We start from the raw sequence: 26,981 nt of genomic DNA, 5'->3' as shown, positions 1-26,981 counted from the left end.
AAATAATGCTAATACATTTGTGCTCAGACTACTAATATTATTTGACAGTGGAAGCTATATTTCCAGAAATATTGGATTTTGAATAGCACGTGTATGTGAAAACTTTTGCTGGTGGACGGACGTGACATTACCCATGATGCTCTGGTCAGTACCAGTACTTTATTAGTAATAAACTTATATACTTACTATTGCTAATTCTCCTCTTATTCATAAATGTTAGTATAGTGGATCTAAAACAATAACAGCTGACACAAAAACACAAAATGTGTCAGTGGACGGATGTGACATGGTTGTTACAGATCCCATCATACTGATGCTCGGCAGCCATGTCACCGTTTCCACAAATGATCCCTGTGCAAAAACTAGGATCAGAATTATTTATTGTATAGTTTATCATCAGACTAAAGAGTAAATAACAATATTGAATTGTTATTTCTTTATAAAAATGCTTATTATTAGAAAACTGTTGATTTAAAAAGTGACGTGTGACATTCTTAATGTATGTATTTGTGTAACATAAGCAGGATGGATCAGCACCATACTCCATATTGAACCTGTAAAAATAAAACATGTGATATGTAGTATATAATCTTGTAAGAAAAATTGGGGAATCTAAAAGAATAGAATATTTGTTTTTCAGGTAAATTCAGTTCAAATATAACTTGGTCATTTGTGACATGAAAATCTAGCATTAATTGTGATGAAATTGGAGATTTTTGACCTGAAAACATAGTTCATATGACCATCAACATGTTGCAACAGAACTGAAATCCTGTAAATTTGCATAACTTGCATTTACCAACACAAAGTTCCTTTGGGGATTCACTTAAATTGATTTCTTATGCACAAAGACATAAATAAGACCTCTAAGCAAATTTTAGCAGAGATGTAAACATTCTTTTTACTTTTTTCACTCTAAAATTTAGAGGAAAGTTTGGAGTTGACATTATTTATATATCATTATGTTAATATTTTACTGGTCCGGCCCACTTGGGATTGAACTTGCCTGAATGTGGCCCTGAACTAAAATGAGTTTCACACCCCTGAGTTAGATGAAAATCACACTGCAGAGCCTGGTGATGAAGAAATTCGGGACAGTCGGTCTCTTCCTTTTTAGAAGAAGTTCCCCTTTAGTTAACACATCTGTTACTGCTAGTATTTGGGTCACAAGTTTCTTCCAATTTCCTGTTTTCCATTACACCATGTCACATTTTGTTTCTATCAGTACATCAACTTGTTCACTTCAGCCAAGGGTGAAACACTTTTTCTCCTCCAATATTCTTGACAGCTTTTGGAATTTCCATCTTTTTGGTTTTTCGAAGCACAAACTGAAAATACGCTATGATGGCTGGAGACATACTTGGAAATTCTTTTTGAAAGTGATCTTAATGGCAAAAAAGATAAGAGTCAAATTTATTGATGCATAATTTCATGAAGCCTCCCGTAGTTCCATGTCACAGCGCCTGGAGCTGTCCCTGCAGTCTGCTTATAATGGCTGGTGGCTGATGCTTTGTATTCATGATGCTGTGTCCTCGTTTAACTGACACCAGCATCATAACATGTAGCTTCTGTGAATTGTGAGTAGAAACCCTGTAAAACCTGAGCCATTCTGTTCATGTCTAGCTAAACCGGAACCGCAAATATGTTTTGTTATGAACATAATTCAGGCATATTACACTTTCCTTCAATAAGATAAGTAAATATTATTACTGTAATTTCCAAATGGTAAAAAAGAATCATGACTGCCTATTGGAATTGTTCATAGACGATGTATTTTCTTTGTTTTCTGCCAACAGCATCGAAAACTTAATTTACAGTATTAGTTGGTTAGGATGACAGCATTATTATACAGATTAGGATAGGATTAGGGACTGATCGCTTTTACTTGAGTAAGAAAAAGAAAGTAGAGATGGTTTAAAAGCACAGTATATAAATTCTATTGCTGTAACACTGTCAGGCAAAACAGTCACTAAAGTTGTGATGTAGCAAGTAATAATAGGGGAGTTATTTTTCATCATAGTAGTTGAAGAAAACATGTCTCAGGCAGAAATCATGTTTACAGATGATCTCAACCTGAACATGATCCCGGATGAGCCCCCATTTTATCACAAACAATGTATTTCAGTGTTTTCGTTGGTGAGGTTTTGCCGCCATACCATACATTTGATTAAAAAAAAAAATCATTAATAGGCCTACACACTAGGCTATGCATATTAAAGTCTTGAATTAAAAATTTTAAGGTTTTACACCACGGAACAGTGGTTGCAGTGGTAGCGTCTTCCATCTTTATCGGGTGGTTCTGCTGCCTGTCACTACCGGATCAACTACCCATTTGTGAATGTGCGACAGTAACTCTACTTGGACAAACTGCCCAAAATGCGTTGCCAGAGACATTCAGAGTCATTCTGTGCTGCAGATGACTACGTCATTGAGTGTATCATGACTCAATAATTAATACTATTTTCATTATTAAATGTTATTTTTAAACTATCTGTTGCAATGATATTTTCTTTCCTTAAAAATGCAGAACAGAAACCGAACAACCCGCACCCCCTGATGACACATCAAAAGATCAATTCCACAGGAAGCACTATATTTAGTAACTCATGTTTTTTTATATTTGCTATAAACCCTAACCACCTCCTTTACACTGAGGAAAATAAATAATAAAATGGTGGCAGTTTCACACGGTGTTTGAAATATCACATTACATAAATTTGACAAAAGAACAAAATTCTAAAAAAACAAACATGTTTTTAAACTTGAGGTAGTTTTCACATATTTAACTTTTTTCACTATGCGATCCATGTTTACATTAAAATATCTAAAAGTCACTAGTAGTGGAATCGCATTGCATATTGTCTTTGGTTCTTTTGACTGAGGGATGCGTATTGGTGTTCTGTCTATTAAAGTCACATGACTGACCAGTTGTCCCTGGTGTCTTCCATGATATTCTATAAAGCTCATTACTTAATGTGGCCTCTTTTTATAACATTTGTAAGGTGCATTTGATATTTCTTTAAATTTTTTATGGACATTTGACTTTTGCAACCAAATGGAGGTGAGTCCTGGATAGGAACTGTGTGAGACTCGGGTGGAGGTGTGTTGTGTAAAGTAATGCCGTGGTTTGTTCTGAACAGGAAACCACACTGGCCGACCTGCTGCAGCTGAACCTGCACTGCTTTGAAGAGGAGGTGAGAGGGATCGTGGACAAAGCTGTTAAAGAGATGGGAATGGAGAAAGTCCTGTCGGAGCTCAATTCCACCTGGACAGGTACCAAAGAGGACATGCTGTTGTAAACACAATGTAACAGCACAACTTTTCATCCCACACTCTTTATGACCTATTGATGGAGCGTATTGATCTTATCCAGGTATGCAGTTCCAGTATGAGCCCCACCACAGGACCCAGGTGCCTCTGCTGCGCACTGATGAGGAGCTCATTGAGACGCTGGAGGACAACCAGGTCCAGCTGCAGAATCTCATGTCATCTAAGTACATCGCTCACTTCCTGGATGAAGTGTCGTCGTGGCAGAGCAAGCTGTCTGTGGCTGACTCGGTCATCTCCATCTGGTTCGAGGTGCAGCGGACGTGGACGCACCTTGAAAGCATCTTCATTGGCTCAGAGGACATCCGCTCTCAGCTGCCTGAGGTTCCACACAAATACACAAATATGTGCATGTACCTCACATCATACTGTGTATGGAGGTCATTTCATGCCAAACATCTCATTAACAATCACAAATCATTTACAAACAAATGCATTTTATTTTACGAATACAAAATGTACATTAATGCACATCATACAGTGGATCTAATGCATTATGCTTCAGAAGCAACCATAGCATGACTTTAAATAATTTAGGTTGTTTATTTCATTGGTAGTAAAACCAAAGATAGTGTTATTTTTTATTTATTTATTTTTTTAAACTTTATTTTTATTGTTTATTTTATGTACATTACAAAACAAGACAAACACAGGGGACATATGGGATACATTGACTACAGTAAACCTTGTGACTAACAATTGTTTTTAGTAGTGTGACGCTGAAGTGAAAATTGTCCATTTTTTCCATTTATCATGACACTGTTCTTCTTGAGTCCTCAGTCTATGGGTCAGAATCTCCATCTCAAATATTCCATTCACAGTTTGTATCCAGTCGTTAGTTGTAGGTGGTTCTAATCTGCACCATTTTTTGGTAATAGCGTTTTTACAGGCTGCTAATAGTATTTCAAACAAATATCTATCATTTTTTCTTACATTACAGTATCTATCATTTTTTCTTACATTATTACCAATAATACATCCAAAATACTTCACCAAACATGTTTTAGGAATTGCATAACCCAGTATCTTAACAATTGTTGAATATACATTATCCCAGAATGATGCATGTTTAGGACATGACCAAAAGACATGTACATGATTTACATTGATATCTCCAGATAGTGTTATTTTTTACATGTATAACTCATTTTATTTGGACGTACTGGTGATAAGAGGAAGCCGCATTTTGGCAATTCTGCAAAATGAATCAGGTTGACAAGCACAAACCAAAGTCATGTGATATTTTTGTTTTTGTTTGTAAGGTTGGGTTGGAGGATGGATGAATCCATTTCTGCATATTTTTGAAAACATCAGATTTCCACGAAGGCAATAGAAAAATGTTTTTGTTTGCAGTCCTACTGCCAACAGAGTAAACCTTTTTCTTTTTGTCTCTCTGTCTTGCTTCCTGTGGCACTTCAACACAGGGCAGTGTTAACATAGAACTCCAAATTAGTTTCTATTGGGGTAGACTGTGTTTACCAACACACTGTTAGTGCTGGTGCAGTTTGATATAGTTGTATGTAAATTTACATAATATGCAGTGATAGAATACGCTAGAAAAAGGTGTACATGTGTTTTTTCAGACCCCATGCCACAATGCATTGCAATATTTCACTGACATTTGTAGTCGTAGTGGTTACTACCTAAAACCTACTGTAAGATACAGACATAGACACATTAACATAATGTGTCAGAAAAAAACTAACAATCTTAATAATATTAATTAATAAACAGTATATTTTGTATTTTCAGAACATTTTGTTTGCCTATTGTCTTTGTCCCAGTCTACATGCATGGGAGTATATTTGTTTTATTATTGAAATCATGTTGCCTAAACTACGATAGATGGTGATATGCACTCTTTCAGCTTGTTAGTACATCACAGACCATGACAGTAATCAAATGCAAGCTAGCAAGTTAGCAATCCAGAGGTAAACTAACACGACAATGGACAATGTAGCAAATTTGTATGTAGCGTACTTTTTTTACGCTCCACTTTGTATGCATATGAGGTGCATGATGTTCGACTTCTGGGTCAGTATTTGGTGCATGTAATGAACACCTCATCACATTCCAGTCTGAATTGTCTATTTACATGCAGCAGTAGAATTATTTTCTATCACATTATCTAGGCGTGTTAGTCCAACTATTAAAACTTTGATTCAGTCGAGCTAATGTTTATGTATGTACATGTATGTGTAATGTATTTTAAGTCCAGTTTTAGTTGGACCAACATAATAATTCAGCTTTTTAGGTCTCATGTAATGTAAACTGACTGTCTTTGTAATGAATAACAGGGCTTTTGTAAAGCATGTTTTTCTTGTTTGTTTTTTTTTTTTAAGTTTTGACATGAAATTATCTCCATACATTTTACAAGGAGATATAACATATCAGCTAATATCTATGCAGACCTTAACCTACACCTTTGCCATATGAACCCAAGTAGCATGACTGTCATAGCTGTTAATTAAGAATTCATTAACTGGCTTGCACTCCTAGTTTAGGAGCTGAGATTACACAGCTTTTTAATTGCTCCCATGATGTTCGGCTGTGCTTAAACCCAGATGTTTGCTATTAAACCTCTGATTCTTCATTCTCTCTTGTGGCTAACTAAATCCTCTGGCCGGGTTCCCTCATGAAAATCCTCTGCAGGACTCCAAGCGTTTTGAGGGGATTGATGCTGATTTCAAAGAGCTGGCAAACGCCTTGCATCAAATACCAAACGTGGTGGAGGCTACCAATAAACCGGGCCTGTTTGGTAGGCTGGAGGACATCCAGAGCAGGTGAGAGTACAGAAAAGACGCTTTTCCATCCTCGTGTCGACATGTATACCTGAACACGCTGTCTACACTTGTTTCTTTTCCAGGTTGTCTCTGTGTGAAAAAGCTCTGGCAGAGTACCTGGACACTAAGCGTCTTGCCTTCCCCAGGTTTTACTTTATCTCTTCAGCTGATCTGTTGGACATCCTGTCCAACGGGACCAGCCCACACCAGGTGACTTAATTCATTCTGTAGCTGTGAATTTGATGCCAGAAAAAGCAGTAGTTATACTTTTATATGCCTTGTAAATCTCTTAGTGTGACAGATTTGCTCAATGCACCATTTGGTTCTGCTGATGCTGCAGTACCTTCGGTGTCCACACAGAGGCAATGTCGCGCATAGTTTTAGATTCTGCTCCCACCTCGATCAGCAACAAACTGTCTTATACATTTCCACCTCAGAGAAATAAATCACTGTTAACCAAAACTTGCCACTAAATCTATCTTTAAGAAGTAGTTGCTGCAGAACATAGGTCTCGCCTTCTATTAACAAGTCTGAAAAACAGTAACCAAAGAAAATACCCGCCACAGTGCGAGCTGCCTGCAATCTGAGTGTGAGCTGAGTGTGTCTGTCATACTGTGTGTTTGCTCAGGTCCAGAAGCATCTGTCCAAGCTGTTTGACAACATGGCGAAGATGCGATTTGAAGCAGATGGAGAGGGGAATCCTTCTAAGACCGGTCTGGGCATGTACAGCAAAGAGGAGGAGTATGTCCCCTTTAATCAGAGCTGTGACTGCACTGGACAGGTACAATACAACAGTAATCTTCTACGCGTGTCAATAAAACCGTGCTACAGTAACTCATGTAGATTAAGCATTTGTGATTAGAGTGGGACGATACGACTGAAAAAAAAATCTCAATTTGCTGCAGAGAATTTGAAGTGTACAATATGACACACTGAAAACCTTATCATAAAGCATCAATGTTCAGATCTAACACCAAAACAATCCAGAAAATTGTTTATATAAATGCAAACTTTAAACTCTGTTTATCAGTAGACAGCACTAGAAATCCATTTGCTATGCTGCTTCCTTTACTTACAGTTTTTCATTATGCAATATGTTAGGTACTCTCTATGGAGCTAATTTTCTACCAAAACCTAAAGGTAGTATTTTGTCCAATAAATTAAGAGTGAGCTATTTATATCCACAGAGGGAGCTCATGGAGTCTGCCATTACCTACTGAACACTTCCTGTTCTTTTGTTGTGTTTTATAATGGGTGGTATTCGGCATTAAGGTGCATCACTGTCACCTTTTATGTGTGGATCAGAGTTAATGGCCCCTTAAGTAATAAGCCTAGAATGGACAAAACAAACACTAGTGACTACTCTTCCTATGTATGTGGGTATTGTGTTTCTTGGTATCGACATTGTATTTTTAATTATCTAAGATTCTGTTTTATTCATTATATTTTAAGGGATATGTACTTATATAATACTCAAAAATATTATATTGTTTCACTTTATGCATTAGCTGCTGTTGGATATACAAGTCAAATCTGGTGAGTTTTTCATCATTTTCCCCAAGATACGTGTGATAAAAAAGTTGATGTACCTGCTCCAGAATCCCAAATTTTCAGTCCAGGTCAAAACACAGTAATGTCCTGTCAGAGAGCAAACTTTAATTGATTGCCATTCCAACATTTATTTCAATATAAAGTAGCTCCTTGTTTTGGATAATCCCTTATGGTTCAACTAAAGCAAAAATGAATTTCGGTTAAAATTTACTTAGGGGGTCAAATGAGTGGCCGTTTTTGTCAAAAAAAAAAAGTTGTAAGAAATGCATAGAACTGTGTTGAAATAATGCTAATACGTTTGTGCACAGACTACTGATATTATTTGACAGTGGAAGCTATATTTTCAGAAATATTGGATTTTGAATAGCACGTGTATGTGAAAACTTTTGCTTGTGGACGGACGTGACATTACCCATGATGCTGTGGTCAGTACCAGTACTTTATCAGTAATAAACTTATATACTTACTATTGCTTATTATCCTCTTGTTCATAAATGTTAGTATTGTGGATGTAAAACAATAACAGCTGAACAGAAACACAAAATGTGGCAGTGGATGGATGTGACATGGTTGTTACAGATCCCATCATACTGATGCTCGGCAGCCATGTCACCGTTTCCACAAATGATCGCTGTGTGAAAACTAGGATCAGAATTATTTATTGTGTAGTTTATCATCATACTACAGAGTAAATAACAATATAAAATTGTTATTTCTTGATAAAAATGCTTATTATTAGAAAACTGTTGATTTAAAAAGTGACGTGTGACATTCTTAATGTATGTATTGGTGTAACATAAGCAGGATGGATCAGCACCATACTCCATATTGCAACCTGTAAAAATAAAACGTGTGATATGTAGTATATAATCTTGTAAGAAAAACTGAGGAACCTAAAAGAACAGAACATTTGTTTGTCAGGTAAATTCAGTTAAAATATAACTTGGCCATTTGTGACATGAAAATATAGCATTAATTGTGATGAAATCGGACATTTTTGAGCTGAAAACATAGTTCATATGACCATCAACATGTTGCAACAGAACTGAAATTTACCAACACAAAGTTCCTTTGGGGATTCAGTTATATTGATTTCTTATGCACAAAGACATAAAGAAGACCTCTAAGCAAATTTTAGCTGATTTAAAAGTAAAAATGAGGGTCTTTTAGCAACACTAATCTGTCAAATTGTCTCTAAAATGTCCTGTCAGAGAGATTTCAAATACCGTGTTTTGACCCATCCCTATTCTCCGTTTTGGAAACGAGTCATTCGTTCAAATCTAAGTCAAATCTACCTGTGGTTGAGGTAGCACAAATGTTGCTTGCTTTATGTCTTTGTCTCCTACCTCCCCTTTTCTTTAAAGCACAGACACTGAAGAAAAATATATATCGTATATAGATATCACCAGCCACAATAAAAGAGACAAATGAAAATGAGTCTGTCGTTGCCCCTGGGATTTTGCATATCAAAGCCCATAAATCCATTAATTTTCCATTATATCCCATAGTATTTGCCTGACTCCACTTCCACTCTAATGCTTATTAATGACCTCATTAGGGGCCATTGATAAGCGAGCCCGTCGGTGCTCATGTGAGAGACATCTAAATGTTTTTTCTCCAGTTGTACTCATGACTGTCTTTGGTATTTTACGTGTGTTTTTTTTAATGTAAGGTGGAGGTGTGGTTGAACCGTGTTATGGATACCATGCGCTCCACAGTTCGCCATGAGATGACAGAGGCCGTCATGGCCTACGAGGAAAAACCCAGAGAGCAGTGGCTGTTTGACTACCCGGCTCAGGTAAAAGAGGCATATTTGTAGATCTAACTGACACTTTATCGATTTTGTCCATTAGTCACCTCACCCAACACCTGATGGATTGGAACCCAAAATCATATCTGTGCCTTTCATACATATTCCACCCAGTGAAAACACTCTCTAATGCTTTACATGCACAATCTGCAATCTGTTTGAGTGCATTATGTGGAAAAGTGAGAGCACGTATTTATGTAGGCTTTTTTCTACTATGTTTATTTGTTACTTTTAACTAATTAAAATGTCAGATTTGCAAATGCCTATGCTTTTATGCAGGGTTTTTTTTTTTACGTATATTGCTGTTTTTATAAAATGTCACCTAAATTTGGAGTCAAGGTTGCAGAAAAGAAACCGAATTATGTGTGTTTTTAAAATGGGGTTTGAATTAAGAAACTCGGCTGAGCGCTGCAGTCATTAGGTGGCGCTATGCATGACTGTAATAAATAGAGAAGAAGAAGATGAGCATTCTGTTTCTCATTGGGATTCCTATTTTTTGGGGCATTTTGTACAGGGGCGGGGTTACGTCCTATGTCATTGATGTGTTGTGTTTGATGCGGGTTCTTGTGTCTGCACAGTGTCATAATCTGGTTATCCCCTAACCCTAACATGTACAACGTAACCCCACCCCGGGTGAAATGTCCCAAAAAATAGGAGAGCTGTTCCTCATCCATCGAAAATAGCTCTGAATGAGTCCATTCCACCTGTTGTACAACCAGCCATGCATAGTGCCACCTTTTGACTACACTCTGTGTATTTGCATAAACAGATTTTGAACTACTACACTAGGGTACAGTGCTCAAAGTTTCTTTCCTGCAACTTTTCTAAAATTTACTTTCGATTTTCAAGACATTTTATGAAAGCGCAGACAAACTTTGAACCTTTAATTAGCTAGTTATCAGACAACAGCAACAAAAAAGCAATAGTCATTTGAGTTACGTGTTTGCTACATAAACCATTTCTTTTTATGTGTTTCCACTTCACCAAAAGTGTATTAACTATTATTGGAAAAAGTCAAAAGCCATTTCAAGGGAAAATTTTCTTGGCAATGTGTAAAAATGCGCAATTATATACATTTAGAGAAACATGTTGTGCTGGGAACCAGCTTTTTGTGGTTGTTGTTGTTGTTGTTGTTTTTTTACAGTAACTTAAATCTTCTAATTAGCTAAAGACAGTTTGTGTTTAAAGTGTAGAAAAGCAGAAGCAGGTATCGAAGAAGGTGCTTGGAAAATCATGACTTAAGTTCTTCACATAGAAATTAGTGTATAGAATGTAAGAACACATAAGCATATATGTTAAAAGTTGTATTTTCCCATTTTATTCCACTGATGGTCAAAAGGGAAAATGAGAACACTCAACTAGCGATCCAGTTTTACTATGTCAGTGTGTTGTTTAAAATGGAAACCCATTGCTTTCCTGTTTTCTGTTAATGTGAAAAAGGTCATTGTCTTTGTTATATAATTACTGTTACTCTGCTGTTTGGAGTATTTCCTGCAGACACAGGTATTAAATTATATTTAAAAGGTCTTAAAAGTTTTAAATTTTACATGGTGAACATTGCACAAACCCTGTTAAGACTCAGCTTGTAAAGCGTTCTGCTCTGTGTGCAAGTGTGTGTTAAAATTTAACACAAGCACCACCTTTTCCCACCTAAACCTGAGCTGAAATTGCACCTTTGACTCTAGGAAGAAGAACAAAAATGAGGCAAGCCTAACAAGAATTATATTAAAGACATTTTTTTTTACTGCAGATAACATACAAACTGCTCAGCTGGTCCAGTTTTCTTTGAAATTCACATTAGCAGGCAAAGAATTAATGATTACTTTTATTTTTTTAACACCCTGGATAAAAAAAAATCAACAAAAAAACTATTACAGATGTACATTTGATTAATCTGGCTGTAATTTCTCTGACTGCGTGTTCAGGTTGCACTGACCTGCACTCAGATCTGGTGGACTTCGGATGTGGGCATGGCTTTCAGCCGTCTGGAGGAGGGACACGACAACGCCATGAAGGAGTATTATAAAAAGCAGGTGGCCCAGCTCAACACTCTCATCTCCATGCTGATTGGCCAGCTTTCACCTGGCGATCGGCAAAAGGTCATGACCATCTGCACTATCGACGTCCACGCCAGAGATGTAGTGGCCAAGATGATCACACAGAAGGTGGGGGGAGGGGTGAATCAATCTGCTACAAGAACCTGTTCTGTATAAATTGTTATGCAGACATGGTGATTGCTGCGGTATTTTTTGAGAGGCTATTACCAGTGAGTAATGCACTCAAGATATTCAAGCTATGTATGTCATTACCATAATTAGAGGGTGGAAAAGCAAAGATTATTTCAGGCTTTATCTGAAGCACTGGCACTTGGTTTTCAGCTTGTTTTTTTGTTTTTTTTAAGGTGGAGAATTCTCAGGCGTTCGTGTGGCTCTCCCAGCTGAGACATCGGTGGGATGACAAGGACAAGCATTGTTTCGCTAACATCTGTGATGCTCAGTTTCTCTACTCCTATGAATACCTGGGCAACACGCCGCGATTAGTCATCACTCCTCTAACAGACAGGTATGATTGCTTGAGACCTGACTGGTGTGTAAATCTATGTCAAATGATAACTAAGGAGCCCACCCTCCTTTGTTTCCGTGGTCAATCAAATGTTTCAATCTTGCACGGCGTGTATGCAGTCTAGTTAGAATGATGCTCTGTAACTTTTCAAACAACAGGTTCATTATTTCTTACACAGGCAACAAAAAGCAGGCTTCTCAGTTTTAATTGCAGTTGTCAGTTTTGCTGAAATGACAACTAAACAGCTAAATAACTATCCTCATTAAACTAATGTTAGCTGCCTCTGCCTGACGTTTCTACAATGGATGGGATCGTTAGGAACCAGGTGTAAAATTAACTTTTTCATTCATCTACAATTGGCTAGTGACTTCCAAAAATGTACCGACCAAAAACATTTTTCACCACCCATAATTAAAAAATCATGCCTTATTTGACTTCACCCTCCAGTGTCCGGGTGCGCCTTTCAGGCACACTTTGCACTTTGTTTTAAAAAACTTCATATTATTTTTCACAATTTAAATAAGGTTAGAATTGAAAAGTTGTTAATTTTTGCATGATCTTTAAAATTCTGGCCACCAACTAAAATTTGCATATTGTAAAAAGAAAATTGCAAGACTAGCTGTCTCCCAAGTGTGCCTAAAATACACTATTTCTTCCATTTGAAATGTATGATTAGGACTGACCTTGATTTACCAAAATAAAATCAAATTCGAGCAGAAAAATAAATCAATATATAATATTTAATAGTTTGATTTATAGGTGTGCATTTTTCGCACACTTGGTGACAGATGCTAGTATTTTTGAACATTTGACCTAGCGCCAAAAATAATAATGCAAATTAACCGATGTTGGAGTTAATCATTGACGTATGCAAAGCTGCAAAAATCAAATAATATGTGATCCACTTTTTATGTAGTATATTGAAAAAAAAAATGTTTTGTTTGTTTTTTGCATCCAAAAAATGTGGTTTGTTTACATTACAAACACGGCATTTAAAGGGTTAAAAAATGTGACAATTATTGAGTATTTGGTATTTTCATTTACGGCTCAAGTTGATGAAATAGAAAAAAGTTTAAAAGAATTAAAAACAAACTGTATGAAATTTTTTTTGACATTATTCCACAAGTGTGTGAAAAAGGCACACTTGGTGCTTCGTAAGGGCCTTGCTGGATGGGATACTGGAGGGTTAAAATAATTACCATATGTTTTTATTATGAAAATCCAACTTAAGCATCACTTAAAGAATGCAGTTATGTACAGATCAAATTAGATTATTGCTATTTTATTAGGTTAGATTTCATTTCAAGGTGACTGCTGTATCATCATGTAATAAAAATAAGTGCAACCTTTTACAGGGTTATTCAAAAAGAATGAACCGATTTCATTACGCAATATTTTAATAAGGAAAAGCAAGAGAAAACTCCAGCCAAGTCACAAGTATTCTACTCACAATCAACTTTTATTTCCTGTCTTACAAGTGTTCAATGTGGCCACCGCCTGCAGCACGGACAACATCAATGCGATAAGAGAATTCCTCCCAGACGCGTATCAGGATATCACGATCCACTGAGCTGATCGCTGTTGTTATTCAATGTTTAAGGTCATCGAGGCAGCCATTCAAAACTTAGAAAACTCCTCTTTCAAATGGTCACTGACTCATTCCACGACGATGCTTGAGAACTGAAGCAATGCGTCGTGAAATCGCTTCATTCTTTTTGAATAACCCTGTACTTTGAATGAGTGAGCCAAATCTCTGTCTCACAGCTTTAACATTCACATTCAGTTTAACCTGCAGGAAAAGGGAAAAGAATAAAAAAAACATAACTAGATTGAGTCTAAATGAAATGAACTCCACAGACCATAGATATTTTTCTAGAATGCCATAATACAACTGAATACAACTGCATTTGCGTCTGCCTTTTTTTGAAGGTAGGCTTCCTCAACTCTAAGGTCCCTGTGGCTCAGCTCAGGTCAGAGTCCTGCATGGGTCCACTTTTTCAAACCCGCACCCAACACCCGCATAGCAGTTTGTACCACAACCAGACCCGCTACCCACATTTTTTTCCCAAGTCCAATCTGCACCCACCTGTACCCACGTACATTAGACCTGCAACCCGACCTGTGATTAAACACCTTGTCTACACATTAACTTACTTTTAAGAGCTTTCTTTTTGGCTAAAACACACAATAAATCTCTAATTTGTGCTGTTCAATAACATCTTTGGCTGGATGTGAACAGAGGTGAAGTTCACTTCAATAAAACAAAATGGCTGCGGATCAACCATGGTGAAATTGATGATCATTAAATCACCGCACCAGGTCGGGTACTGGTGGGTACTCAACCTGGTGCAGGACTCTGGCTCAGGTAATCACCACATCATCAGCCTCAGAGTCAGACATGTTTGAGTCTGTGTCAGTAACTTGGTTAGAATGATTCGGCAGAAATGGTCGAATGTACAAAAAGGAAAACTCACATGCAATTCAAAATTTCCCATCAGCCACTGGTAGGTGTGTGGTTTTGTTTTACAAGCTAGACAAATTTTTAACCCAGCATTGGCGCTTGGCAGGTGGGAATTTTATAGGAACTTTAGACTGTATATAAATAGTTGATGGTAGAACTATAGTTGGTGTCCGAATTGTCTTTTTAAAGCCAGCAGTTTATGATTTGGCCGTCGCCATGTTGGTTTTTGGAACCCGAAGTGACCATTCAAACAGAAGGGGTGGAGCTGTGGGAGCATGGGTCATATATTCATGGTTGAGATAATTAGCTGTAACTGCAGTAGAACTGTCTGGACCAGATCATTTGTTAGGGGTTCCAAATAAAGCAGGGGAGGTCAGGTGACTCCTGGAAAATGATTGATTTATTATTTAGAAAGAAGTCCAATGTAAGTCTGTAGGAACCAAGGCTTTTTGAAGCTTTTTAGAAAACTGTCGTTATGTTTATCACTGTTACCCAATGATACCAGGTCTCTGATTTAATCAAATATGCTCCCAATGTTTACAGCAGTTAGTCATAATGTGAGAGATTAGTGATATGTTCGGTTTGTTTGGTACAATATCAAAAAACACATTAAAGGTGATTTGTATTTGGTCCATGGTTCAGCTACATGTCATTAGAGCTACACTGTCACAACACCTCAAACTGTCAGTTTTCTCAAAAAACAATATTTTAGTCAATTTTAGATCTCATCAGGTGAGAATGTAATTTGCTAGTCCATCAATAAGATGTTAAAGGTCACCACAGAGATCATCAAACCAACAGTTTTCACAGAACAGTTGCTTTTTCAGGAAACTGAGACTCTAAGACTCGTTTCACAGAAAACAGACTTGGGTCTCCCTTTGAAAACCTCAAGGCTGTGACGTCTTGACACCCATGTTATCTTTCATCTTAAATCAGATTACCTTTGCCGTTTCAGTTAATGGGATGCAAAGCTAGCTACCTGACAAATTTAGCAATTAATGTACAGTTTCTGTCACAAGCTACAAAAATTTCTGCAATTATAGCTTTCATTACTGGAAGAAAATATTAACACATTGGCACATTTTTTTTTCCAGAATTGGTCAACAATCACTGCCCTTTTGGTCCTCCTACCACTAATGTATGTTATAACTGAAATGCTGTTTAGAGGACAGGTTTTATTGGTGACTGGTAGCTTTTACTGGCAAGCTACCATCCACTTTTTCCCTCAAAATAGATGAATGAAAGGATACTAAGCAAGTCCTTACGGGTTGAGTTTAATCAGATGTGTGGGCTTGGTTAAAGCCTATTCAAAAATCCATTACAAGTCCATTTGTGTGGAGGAATATTGGTCTTTTTTCCCTCATAATTGAAAAACTGACTAGAAAATTCAAGCTTCTCATCTAATAATAACCATCTGACACCTATAAGAATTTAAATATGAGTCATTATGCACACCCAGGGCATTCAGAGCCCTCTAGAACAATTTGAGGGCTTGGGCGATGGGCCAGAAGCTTATTTGTTCACATGCACGTGTTACCGTAGGATCCCTGATAAAGTTTCACTGCACAGCGATGAATACCTGTCTTCCAAAGGCAGTTGGCACACTGCAGCATTTGACTATGTGGTTTTCCAGACTGACCAGTATTCCCTTTGAAGCCAGAACAAAGCAGAAACAATGGGCTTTGATGGCCGGATCAGCGGCCGTGTAGCAAGACTTCACCATATGGTGCATGCCCTCACTGCGGCTCAATTCAAGTTCGACAGTTTGCCATCGGCTTTCATTTCAACAATGGACCGTGGACCAGGGGGTTGGGTGTCAAATCCTTTAATCCATGACTTGAGAAAACAGCTAAAATCTTGTTTGCGCCATGATATTGTCACACAGTGTTCTCTGCAGTGGCTTCAACAAAACCAGCCATTTTTCTGTTGCCACATGAAAACTTGACTGTTTCCTACCACCTGACAGCTGCTAAAAAGGAAAGGCCTGGCACTTTGAGAACATCACTGAGGAAATTAAAGGGTTACCGTACTTTCCGGGCTATAAGGCGCACCGGAATATAAGCCGCACTTGACTATAAACCGCGGCTGACTTTAAGGTGCACCTGACTATAAGCTGCAGGTGTCCACGTTGTGATGAGATATTTACACAGAAAGATGGTAAACAGAAAGATTATTTAAATATTTATTTCCATACCTTAACTGCTTTTTTCCAAACAGTGCCTGAAACATGGCAGTAAAATGGCAGGAACACGGCTGGTTAAAAAACCCAGGAAAGTCATTGATCGCTATCTTCAGCTTTCGTTTGTCATTGAAACCACTGCAGTCATCTTCTTCAGTGTTGGAGTTGAACATCCTCAGAAAAGCTCCGTCACACACCTTCTGTCTCTCCTCCGTTGTAGCTCAATGGCACTTCTGTGCTGCAGTTCTATTTCCTTCTTAGATAGACATATCGATTGCTTTTAACTTAAAAGCTGCAAAATATGCATTTCTTCGTGTGTTTTCCATGATGAGGGTTTGTGCATGACACGCAAAATGATTGTTAAAAGTTGAGCTTAAAACTTCTCCTCTTCATCACCTCTTCCACCTGTCTGTCTCACTTTTGCGCTTCCTGCTAGAGCGCCCCCTGGTGGCCGTTAGCCTGTATAAATCTATACTCGAGCTGCATCTCTGTATAAGCCGCAGGATTCAAAACGAGAAAAAAGTAGCGGCTTATAGTCCGGAAAGTACGGTAGTTTAACCAACTGATAAAATAATATCTTATCTTATTATCAATGCTGTACTTACTGTAAGACATGACAATAACCCACAGATGCAAAAATGTAGGATTGAAAAGATGTGAGTATTAAGAAAGACTGGTTTAAAATACAATCTTACAAAGTGTTTCATATCTTCACACTTTATGTTTTGTTTGTGCTGTTCAGTTCAGAGGAAGGTAAATAAACCGGCAATTTATTTCAAGACACACATCTGAGCACAAAATGAAGCGGTGTGGTGTTGTAAATGGACCTTAAATGCTATTTAAGATGCTTAAAATTTCAATCTGCAGCTAACACACTGACAATAGAAAACTAGATCATCCACTGTGTGTGATTAAATAAATGAACTTCGTTGCTTCTGAACCCAAAATGGTGCTTCATAAAATTAAATAAGTTAGAGTAAACACAATACAGGCTGTTTTAACTGTTTGGACCTGCAAATTAGATTTATGGCAACATTATATTAAATGAGTGGATTGTGGAAACACTGCTGGATTTGTGTTTCAGAACAGGGCATTTATGTGACAGGTAGGGGTTATTGTGGAACTTGTAGAACATACGTAGTATTTAAGGAAAAAATGAAGACATAACCTGCAGTTCTTTTAATGGCCACTTGAGACGGCATCTACAAATCAGTAGGTTTTCGTGTTTTGAAATGTTAAACATTACATCAGAAACATGTCTGTAGCCTAGCAGAAAAAAAACAACTTAGGTGTCTGCAACTAATTTTCCTATTTAGGATAAATGTACAGGTTTAAAAAAAAAATAAATACAAAAAAATGTAATCATAGTAAGGCTTTCAGAGCTATTTCTTTTGAACATACAGGTTTCCCTAGACAGCTCTACTGGAGTTTTGATTAAGAATTTACACCAAGAAGACTATTGAAAAATTCTGACACGCAGATATTTTATGAAGTTTACTGGTAGTTATTAGAATACCCAAATATTTAGCGTACCTTAGTTATATTAGCTTTTAGAATAAATTTGCTTCATGGTCTGTTTCCAAGATACAAGAACCTTGGCTCCAAAAGTAAACTAATGCTGAACTATATTGAAGTTGTACTACCACTGACAGCCACTAGGAGGCTTTCCATCCCCTAGACCAGTAGTCCCCAACCTTTTTTGTCCTACGGACCAGTTTCATGCATGAAAATTTTTCGCGGACCGGTAAGAGATCTGGGGGTTCCAATAACAAAAACCTTTGTCACTTCGTAGCATGTGATCTCAAACACTTAAACTGTATATCAGACAATTACAATGATTCTACAGTAAAATATTAACTCACCCTAATGCAGAATCAGTCAGAACCCTGGACTTGTTTCCCTGCAACTACACAGTCCCATCTGGGGGTGATGGGAGACACACAGTCCAATTGTGTTCCGTAGATCCAGTCCACTACTTGGTAATTCATCATCGCAGAAAACCCAGCCACACAAAAATATGAGGTTGGAAACGGAAGGACTTTCAGGGCTTTTGTGGCGATATTCACATATTCTGCTTTGACTTTAATCCAGAATGCACAGAGGTTTGAAGTTGTCTCAAACATGGATTGATGTGCTGGAGCAGTTTTGTGGCGCTTGTGTGTCACCTGTTGCGATGAACCTGTAACTGAGGCAGGAATCGTGATATTTCCTTTTAAATGCAGCTTTCTGTTTGCAGGCAGTCTGTGACCCCTCTGCAGCCTCATCATTTCCTCGTTTCTTCCCGAAAAAGTTCTCCAGTGAATTTTGTTTTTGGCTCAATTCTTTAGCGTGTTTTACTACTGATTCATGAAATGGCGCAAGAGCAGTTGTGAGGCAAGGGGGGAAACGGTTGCTTTTCAAAATAAAATCGCCGGAAGACTGGTGGAAAAAATTGTTTTAATATTAACCACAAATTTTTTTCTTTGCGGCCTGGTACCGAATGATCCACAGACCAGTACCAGTCTGGGGACCGGGGGTTGGGGACCACTGCCCTAGACTTACTCTTACTTTTGGCTTCTTTCTAGAAATACTAGGTCAATATTTTTTTCTGACAAACAGCTCCACTGTAGTTGCAGTCAGTGGATTCCACAGACAAGACTGTCAAATGACTTGTTTTGCAATGCTTGTTAAAGTTTCTGTTTTACTGAGTCAATAAGCTAGTATGTAGCATTAGCTCACCTTCGACTAGGGATGGAAATTGATAAGAATTTTACGATTCCAATTCCATTATTGATTTTATTTATCCATCCTATTCCTTATCGATTTTCTTATTGATTCTGATTGGGTGAGGGAATAAAAGAGTACAAACAGATTTGTTTGCATTAGTTGTCTTTTATATTTCCATCTCTGCACAGAAAATGTAACATATACAGAATGCACAAATAACAATAACACATGACACTGGGATGGGCGTGGGGGGTGGAAACTTAAGATGCTTTACTTTAAGCATCACTAAGTAGTGTATCAAACACATGACATTCCTGCACAGGAACTGCATGCTGTGTGGACAAATGTTTTAGTGTATTGGAGGAATTTCCCCCCTTTGAAGAAATGAAAGCTTTACAAGTGTTACAAGTGGCCCAGGTGTCATCTTTTTGCGTGAAATATAACCATACTTAGGAGCATTTCTGCCTCGACGTCATGTTGGTTACGTTCTAACCCAAAACAAAGCAGCGTATGTGTGACGTCATCATGCATGCGCAATAAAGGCGGAATCGATAAGCAGAATCATTAAGCAGGCAGGCAAATAATTCCAAGGAATTGAGCTACTAGGAACCGGTTCCCGATTTCCATCCCTACCTCTGACCCTTTGGGCTTGTACAGGTTCAGTCCTTTTGTCCAAATATGGTCACTTCCGGCTCCAAATGGCCAACATGGTGATTGCAAACCACTGGCTTCAGAACAGTAGGTCAGAAACCGCTGGGTGACATCAAGGTTCCTCCATCCCCTAATTCCATATAGTCTATAGGTCTATCAACTTGCTGCTAGCTGTAAATTAGGGCAGATAGTGCTAATTTGAGTCATTCTGTCCTTAACAAAGCTGTCATCACTGTTATCAAACACAACTACACATGTTGAAATCCATCAAAGAGCTGACATTACACTGCGCTAAACATGTCAGTATTAATTAGCAGCGTGGTCTGTGTTTTCATCAGGTAACGGTTGCATTAGTTTATCAAGTTTCAACCCTCATTTGTTCCTCGACTCCACGTTCACTTTCTTATAGAGTCTATGGCATTTTAAAGTCATACTGCAGTCTAGAAATAATGATATATGGGCTTCTGTTGTGCTCTTTGTACTATAAATACAGATCCCCCACCTCTAGTCTGTGCAGTACTTTGCAGATAAGCTTCAACAGATAAGAGCTGACTTTGTTGGCAGTAAACAGATCCGTGCCAGTCCAGCTAAGAGATCTGGAACCTTAATTACACAAGAGCAAACTAGTCTAAAACTTAAAATAATCTCAGGTAAATGCACTGATTACATTGTATAGATGATTAAAGGCTAATTTATACTTGCTTTACGTATGTAAGTAGGTACGTCCATTTCTACTGTTGTCATGCGTCACTGCCTTATTCATTTATTTATTTATTATTTATTTATTTGACAGGGACAATGCAGTCAAACATAGTTACAAGTTTGCAGCTGATGTGATGTATATAGAGTTTATAGCTAGCGCTAATTCTCAACTCCAGTCCCCGGTTGGGCTCTTCCACAACACTGCAGTACAAGTATAAAATATATATCATTTAATATGATCATACCATGCTTAAAAATATAATAGAAATAAAATATACATAATTTAAAATGGTCATACCATACAGTTCGATAATCCAGTGTTGCATTTATATATGAGGCATTCATTCACTCAGTCACTTTCCCACACAATATACACAATACACACAATATTTACAGATGAAAACAGCTGTGTTTTGTCTTTAACCAGGTTTTGGTTCTGGTGGTGAACATCGTAAACTCTGAGATGGATTTTATTTCTGATGGCAGCGAGTTCCAGAGTTTAATAATAATAATAACAATAATAATAATGGATTGGATTTTATATAGCGCTTTTCTAGACACCCAAAGCACGTTACATTATTGATCCATTATTCATTCGCTCTGTAGTGGTAAACTACATAAGTAGCCACAGTTGCCCTGGGGCAGACTGACAGAAGCATGACTGCCAATTCGTGCCTACGGCCCCTCCGACCACCACCGAACATTCGCATTCATACACCAGTGTGAGTGGCACTGGAGGCAAGGAGGCTGAAGTGTCTTGCCCAAGGACACAATGGACTGACTAGGATAGAGCAGGATTTGAACTGCCAACCCTTCGGTTATTGGACGACCCGCTCTACCACCTGAGCCATTGGCCATCCCATGGCCCGCCCCACCCCACCCCATTAATACTCTTACAGGAGAAGGATGGCTGTCAAAAAGTTGTCCTTCATACTTCCGTGCTTCCAGTGCATTGGAATGAGCATTTCTCAACCAATCCACCAGAGGGCACCACTCTTAATTCACATACTGGTAAAATACCACGAAGAAGAGTAAAGTTTTTTGAGAATAAGATGAAAAAGAATATTCAAGATTAAAAATTAATTTGTCATTCTAGTATATAGAATACACAGAAACAAAACACTGTACTCAGGTCCTGATTGTCAGCAGCACTTAGGTAAAATAATAATAAAATACTAATAAAGCAATAAAATCCCCCCACACACTTTTATGAATAAGATAGTCAACAATTACAAACATAGCAACGACAGAGGAGGTTTTATTAATGTGGATACTGATGTTGATAGTGAGGGAATTTGTCATAAATCTGTCGGTAGTTTTTCTCTAACTCACACAGTTGCTCTGTGAAAAGTGTCGCTATTTATGGAAATCATTCTCTTCGAATATCAACACTGGCTCCATGATTCCCGGTGGTACTGCTCTGTATTCTCCATCTCTGGAATGTACGCAGAGGACGGACAGAACACTCCATCCGTATCCGTCTGCGTCTTTAACGTAGAGCATAAATGAACCCTTGTCCATATCTTACAGCCTTTATTATCTCACAAAAGTGGCTCTGAGGGGTTTAATTATGGATAGATTGATACACAGACAAAAGGGCGTCCCAGCAGAGATACGACAGGTCATATGTTGTAAATACAGGCGTATTGCATATGTGCTTGTTTACCACAAGCTGACTGGAATCAGTATGGTGTGTTCACCTTTTGCAGCCGTATAATTAGGCTAAAGGAATCACATAGGCTAATCTATAACAGCAGGAATGTTATCGGCACAATGTTAGCATTCGCTCAATACTTACTGCAGGATCTCTAAAGCTGCACCATTATGCAAAATGTCAGGAATATTTTACCCAGCTTAGCACACAGTGAGGGACCAGCAGAGAGAGAGACAGAGGTGGAGTGAGAATGAATCAGACAGACTGACTGAAATATAATGATAAAACAAGTCACCTTGCAACAGCCACACAGTTCAGTGTCGCACTCACGTCTTGCTTATCCACGACTCATTGTGAGATTTTTGGCCATATTTCAAGGCAGAGCCATAAAGCCTGTTTGGCACTGGTATCCGGATGATGCACTGTATACAGATGGGATCATTTGTCTTCTCAGAGCTTCTGCCTCTCGTTCTGTTTTCCGATATTTCCCCCTTCTATACATCATATATTAAGCAGCAACTCATTAACACCATTGTTGTATTGATATTCAAGGCAAACCATTGTGTTTATTGCCCAGATCAATAAAGTCTTGATTGTGTCCATCAGTTCACGTCAATGATGGTGCTGGTTTTTATTGCTACTGGATGGACAGGCTGTTTGTCAGTGCTGACAGGTTCTGCGGGAAAAGCAATCACTGGTGTCGCTAATCAGGCTGTGTGATAATCAAAACACGGCAGCACATTATATTATCATATAATGAGGTTATGTAGGATGACGGCTGAGCTGACACTAAGACATTGTCAGTGCTGGTTACACGGCTGCGTAGAGCTGTGTTTGTACTGCTGCTGTAGAAATGATTTTTTTTTTTTTTCTGTTGTGCATTTATTATGAGTCACATTGGATGATTAAAAGAGTCAGCTCGATGGTAACAGCATTCGTGATCATCTTTGCCGAAGCCTATCACAACTAGAGTCAAATGTTTTACCAAGATTACCTTGTGGAAACAAATAGGGTTCCTTATCAGAAATTAATTTTGACCACAGAACGGTGGCTAATGAGAAATAAAAAGCCATTGATTTTTCTTTTTGATGTAGTTGTTTGTTTATGAGGCTGTGCTTTAGCTAACAGGAATGTGTATGTGTGGCTGAGAGGGAACATTTGTAGCTTGTAGTATGAGAATGAGTTGTTTTCAGTTACATACATTTTTAGAAATTGATCTCCAACCTGCTGAATAAAAGAACCCTTTAACATTTGAGAAGAGTGTTACACATACTAATCTAGTTCTGAATAATATTTCAACCACACGACTTCACTACAGCACAATTTTACCACTTTTGAACAGTCAAAATAAATGTTGCTATTGAGAATTTTGGTAATAAAAGCATCACCTTCACCTGCAAAAAAGCACTCACGAAATGATGGTTGCTTCCTGAACCCCCGTCATACAGGAGTGGAGAGATATAGTGAATGAGATTTATTTAATGGAAAGGATGACTTTTTCCTCTTCGTTTTAAGAAAACAGTTTTTTTTTTTAAAACTCTGTACCAAATGGGTCAAGTATATTCAGCCTTTACAACCAGATTTTGTGGAAGCCTGAACTGGAACTTTGACTTTACCTTATTCTCATTGTTTCTGCATTTATTATAGTTTTTAACCTCATCTAATCCCTTCTTCCTGATTTTTTTTTTTTGTCAGTTTGTCCACATGATCTCACGATGGTGTATTAGGGCCACATAAGAAAATAAAAACGCTTGTCACTATGAGGATAAAGTTGTAATATTTCAAGAATAAAGTCATAATTTAATGAGAATAAAGTCATAGTTTTAAAAAACTCATCGATGGCCAGAATACAAAACCTCCTATCTGAAAAAATCACTTTTTTCAGGAAACAAAAAAAAACGTTTAGTTTTATTATAGTATGGTCTTTGTTGTTGTTGTCAGGTGACCTTCATGTCATAAGAAAGGGTGGGATTATCTTGCAGATAGACTGAAAATGTGGAGTCATCCGTGTTCTCACCATTTAATGTGAAAACTCAATCTAAAAATATGCAGATAGGAGGTTTTGTTTTTTGGCCGTCGTCATTTAATGAGAATAAAGTCGTAATATTTCGAGAATAAAGTCATTATATAATGAGAATAAAGCCATACCCACTCATCAAATAATAGAGAACTTGGAACATTTTGTGAAGCTCTACTTTCATTTGGGGTTTATGCACAGCCAAATACTGAGCCTATCCCCTTACCAACACATTATCATTAGTCTATGGACTTAGAAGTGAGTTTGCACACATTTGGGTTTGTTGTAAGAACCAAACTGATTTGTAGCTAATTGCCTCTTTTGTGGGGGAGAAACTGACAAAGTGGTCAGCTGTAGGGCTATCGGTGGTTACACCAGAGAGCTATAGGGTTTGTTGTTTCTCAAGAAACTGTAAGGATTCTACTTTGAGTTTTGGAGTTCAACAGAAGTAAAAGTTGCTGCTTTGCTTGGTGCGTTTGAAGTAAAACTGGAAACTCTGTCAAATTTTCAAAGTATTACGACTTTAATCTCACAGAATTCATTCATTCATTTTCTGAACCTGCTTTATCCTCACTAGGGTCACGGGGGTCACTTGGAGGCTATCCCAGCTACATAGGGGCGAAGGCGGGGTACATCCTGGACAAGTCGCCAGTTCATCGCAGGGCTGAACATATAGAGACAAACAATCACTCTCACATTCACACCTATGGGCAATTTAGATTAACCAATTAACCTATTAGTGCATGTCTTTGGATGGTGGGAGGAAGCCGGAGTACCCGGAGAGAACCCACGCAGACACGGGGAGAACATGCAAACTCCACACAGAAAGGTCCCACCCCCTGTCGACTGGTGTTGGAATCGAACCCAGGACCTTCTTGCTGTGAGGCACGAGTGCTAACCACTGCACCACCGTGTCGCCCTAATCTCGCAGAAGAACAACTTTATTCTCTTTAAATAATGAGTTTTTTTTAAAACTATGACTTTTTTCTCAATGTTTTATGGCTTTATTCTAGAAAAACTATGACTTTATTCTTGTTAAATAATGAGTTTTTTTTAAAACTACGACTTCATTCTCATTATATAATGACTTTATTCTCAAAATATTATGACTTTATTCTTGTAGTGACAAGCATTTTTATTTTCTTATGTGGCCCTAACACGCTGTCGTATGATCTCCCAATATGTATATATTTACTGAAATTTATAAAATATGTGCATGGCAGTGGGTCCAAAACTGCTCTTGATATTATAAATGTTATGCCCTGTAATATAAACTGCAGTTCCAAAATAATAATATAAAAAATAATTAAAAAAAAAAAAAAAAAAAAAGCATCGCCTGCAGGTTAAAATCTAGCCTTTTTTTGTTGTCATTTTCTGTATCTGCTTTAATTTCAAATCATTTTTTACAACTATTTAGCTCAAAACACCTTTATATGAGAGTTTGGAATTCTTCCAGTGGCACCAAATCCAGCCTCTAAATTGAAAAACAGCCAGTGATAGGTCACACTGCCCCTTGAGCTAACTCGTTGCTCTAGTTGTCTAATCTAATATCTATCTAATATGCACATGAATATAAATATTTGACATTTACTATTGATGAATTTATGACCTATGAAGTAGGAATTAAAATCTTGGCAGGTTCAGACGGGAGATTATTGGAGTCTCCTGTCAATGAGTTAAAAATATGTAAAGATCTTGGGTGTTGATGATGCATGCGTCTCACCCATACTAAGTGATGCTTCTGGGATATGGGGATTCAAAGATTTTAAAATAGAAGGGCTGAATGCTTTTTTTTTTTTTTTAGCCTTTCATATAAGTTTGGTCCTTTTTTGACTTTTTCCTCCATGGGCTAGAGAGCTTTATGCTTTTTTTTTTGAGAAATATAAACTGCAATATTTGTATTATCATGCAGTGTGAGCAGAGTTAGTAGAAAGTTACTTACTAGGTTCAAAGAAACTTACTTAAAAGGCATCTTGTAGTAAATTGTGTCGTCAAATTGAGCACAATCTAACAGACTTGTATGAATGGGCTTCAGTTGCACAGATGAGCTTTTTCATTTTCTTTTTGTGTTCTTATTATGATGTTAGCAACGTCTGTGTTAAATGAATTGTCTATTCAAAATCCGGAAATGTTTTGGTACACAGTCGACAACAGAAGGGATGGGCTGTTTAGTTTTATAAGTTACTTGTGTTTCTAAAGCTCGGAAAAATGTCAGGATGATTTATTTGTTTAGTATTAACTGGAATTTATGTGGGTCCTCTAGCTCCGGATTATTTTTCAAAGTAGTGCTGTCCTCTAAGCCTGTTTTGTGCAGGACATGGTGTGTGTTCATGAGCCTATAGAGTTTTTAAAAGAGAGTTTTCAGCTACCATAATGTCATCGATTGATTTATGGACTCTTGTATCGTTTGCTGTAGTTTGCATGGCGAAAGACGAAACGTTTTCAAAAGAACTAAACCAGTCCAGCTGAACTGAGAGAAACTACCAAGAAGAACGATGACCTGGGCAAATGAGAACCTACACAGACATCTTAAGTCTAATTTTTGCACTTTGCAAATTCATCCTGCTGGCCAGATGAG

General features: G+C 37.7%; 1 protein-coding gene across 1 annotated transcript in view; it reads left to right on the top strand.

Moving 5' to 3' along the window:
- The window catches only part of dnah9 (dynein, axonemal, heavy chain 9), a 344,949-nt gene that overhangs the window by 65,190 nt on the left and 252,778 nt on the right, over positions 1–26,981 (top strand). Inside the window, exons 25-32 of the mRNA XM_030122326.1 lie at positions 3,141–3,273; positions 3,374–3,651; positions 5,980–6,110; positions 6,194–6,320; positions 6,739–6,891; positions 9,334–9,459; positions 11,397–11,636; positions 11,873–12,033. Coding sequence (XP_029978186.1) covers positions 3,141–3,273; positions 3,374–3,651; positions 5,980–6,110; positions 6,194–6,320; positions 6,739–6,891; positions 9,334–9,459; positions 11,397–11,636; positions 11,873–12,033 — 1,349 coding nt within the window. The remainder of the gene's footprint in view (positions 1–3,140; positions 3,274–3,373; positions 3,652–5,979; positions 6,111–6,193; positions 6,321–6,738; positions 6,892–9,333; positions 9,460–11,396; positions 11,637–11,872; positions 12,034–26,981) is intronic.

Source organism: Sphaeramia orbicularis, chromosome 19 (assembly GCF_902148855.1).
Source record: "Sphaeramia orbicularis chromosome 19, fSphaOr1.1, whole genome shotgun sequence".
Lineage (NCBI taxonomy): Eukaryota > Metazoa > Chordata > Actinopteri > Kurtiformes > Apogonidae > Sphaeramia > Sphaeramia orbicularis.
Note: the sequence above shows the minus strand (reverse complement) of the source record. Positions and strands in the feature narration are given on the sequence as shown.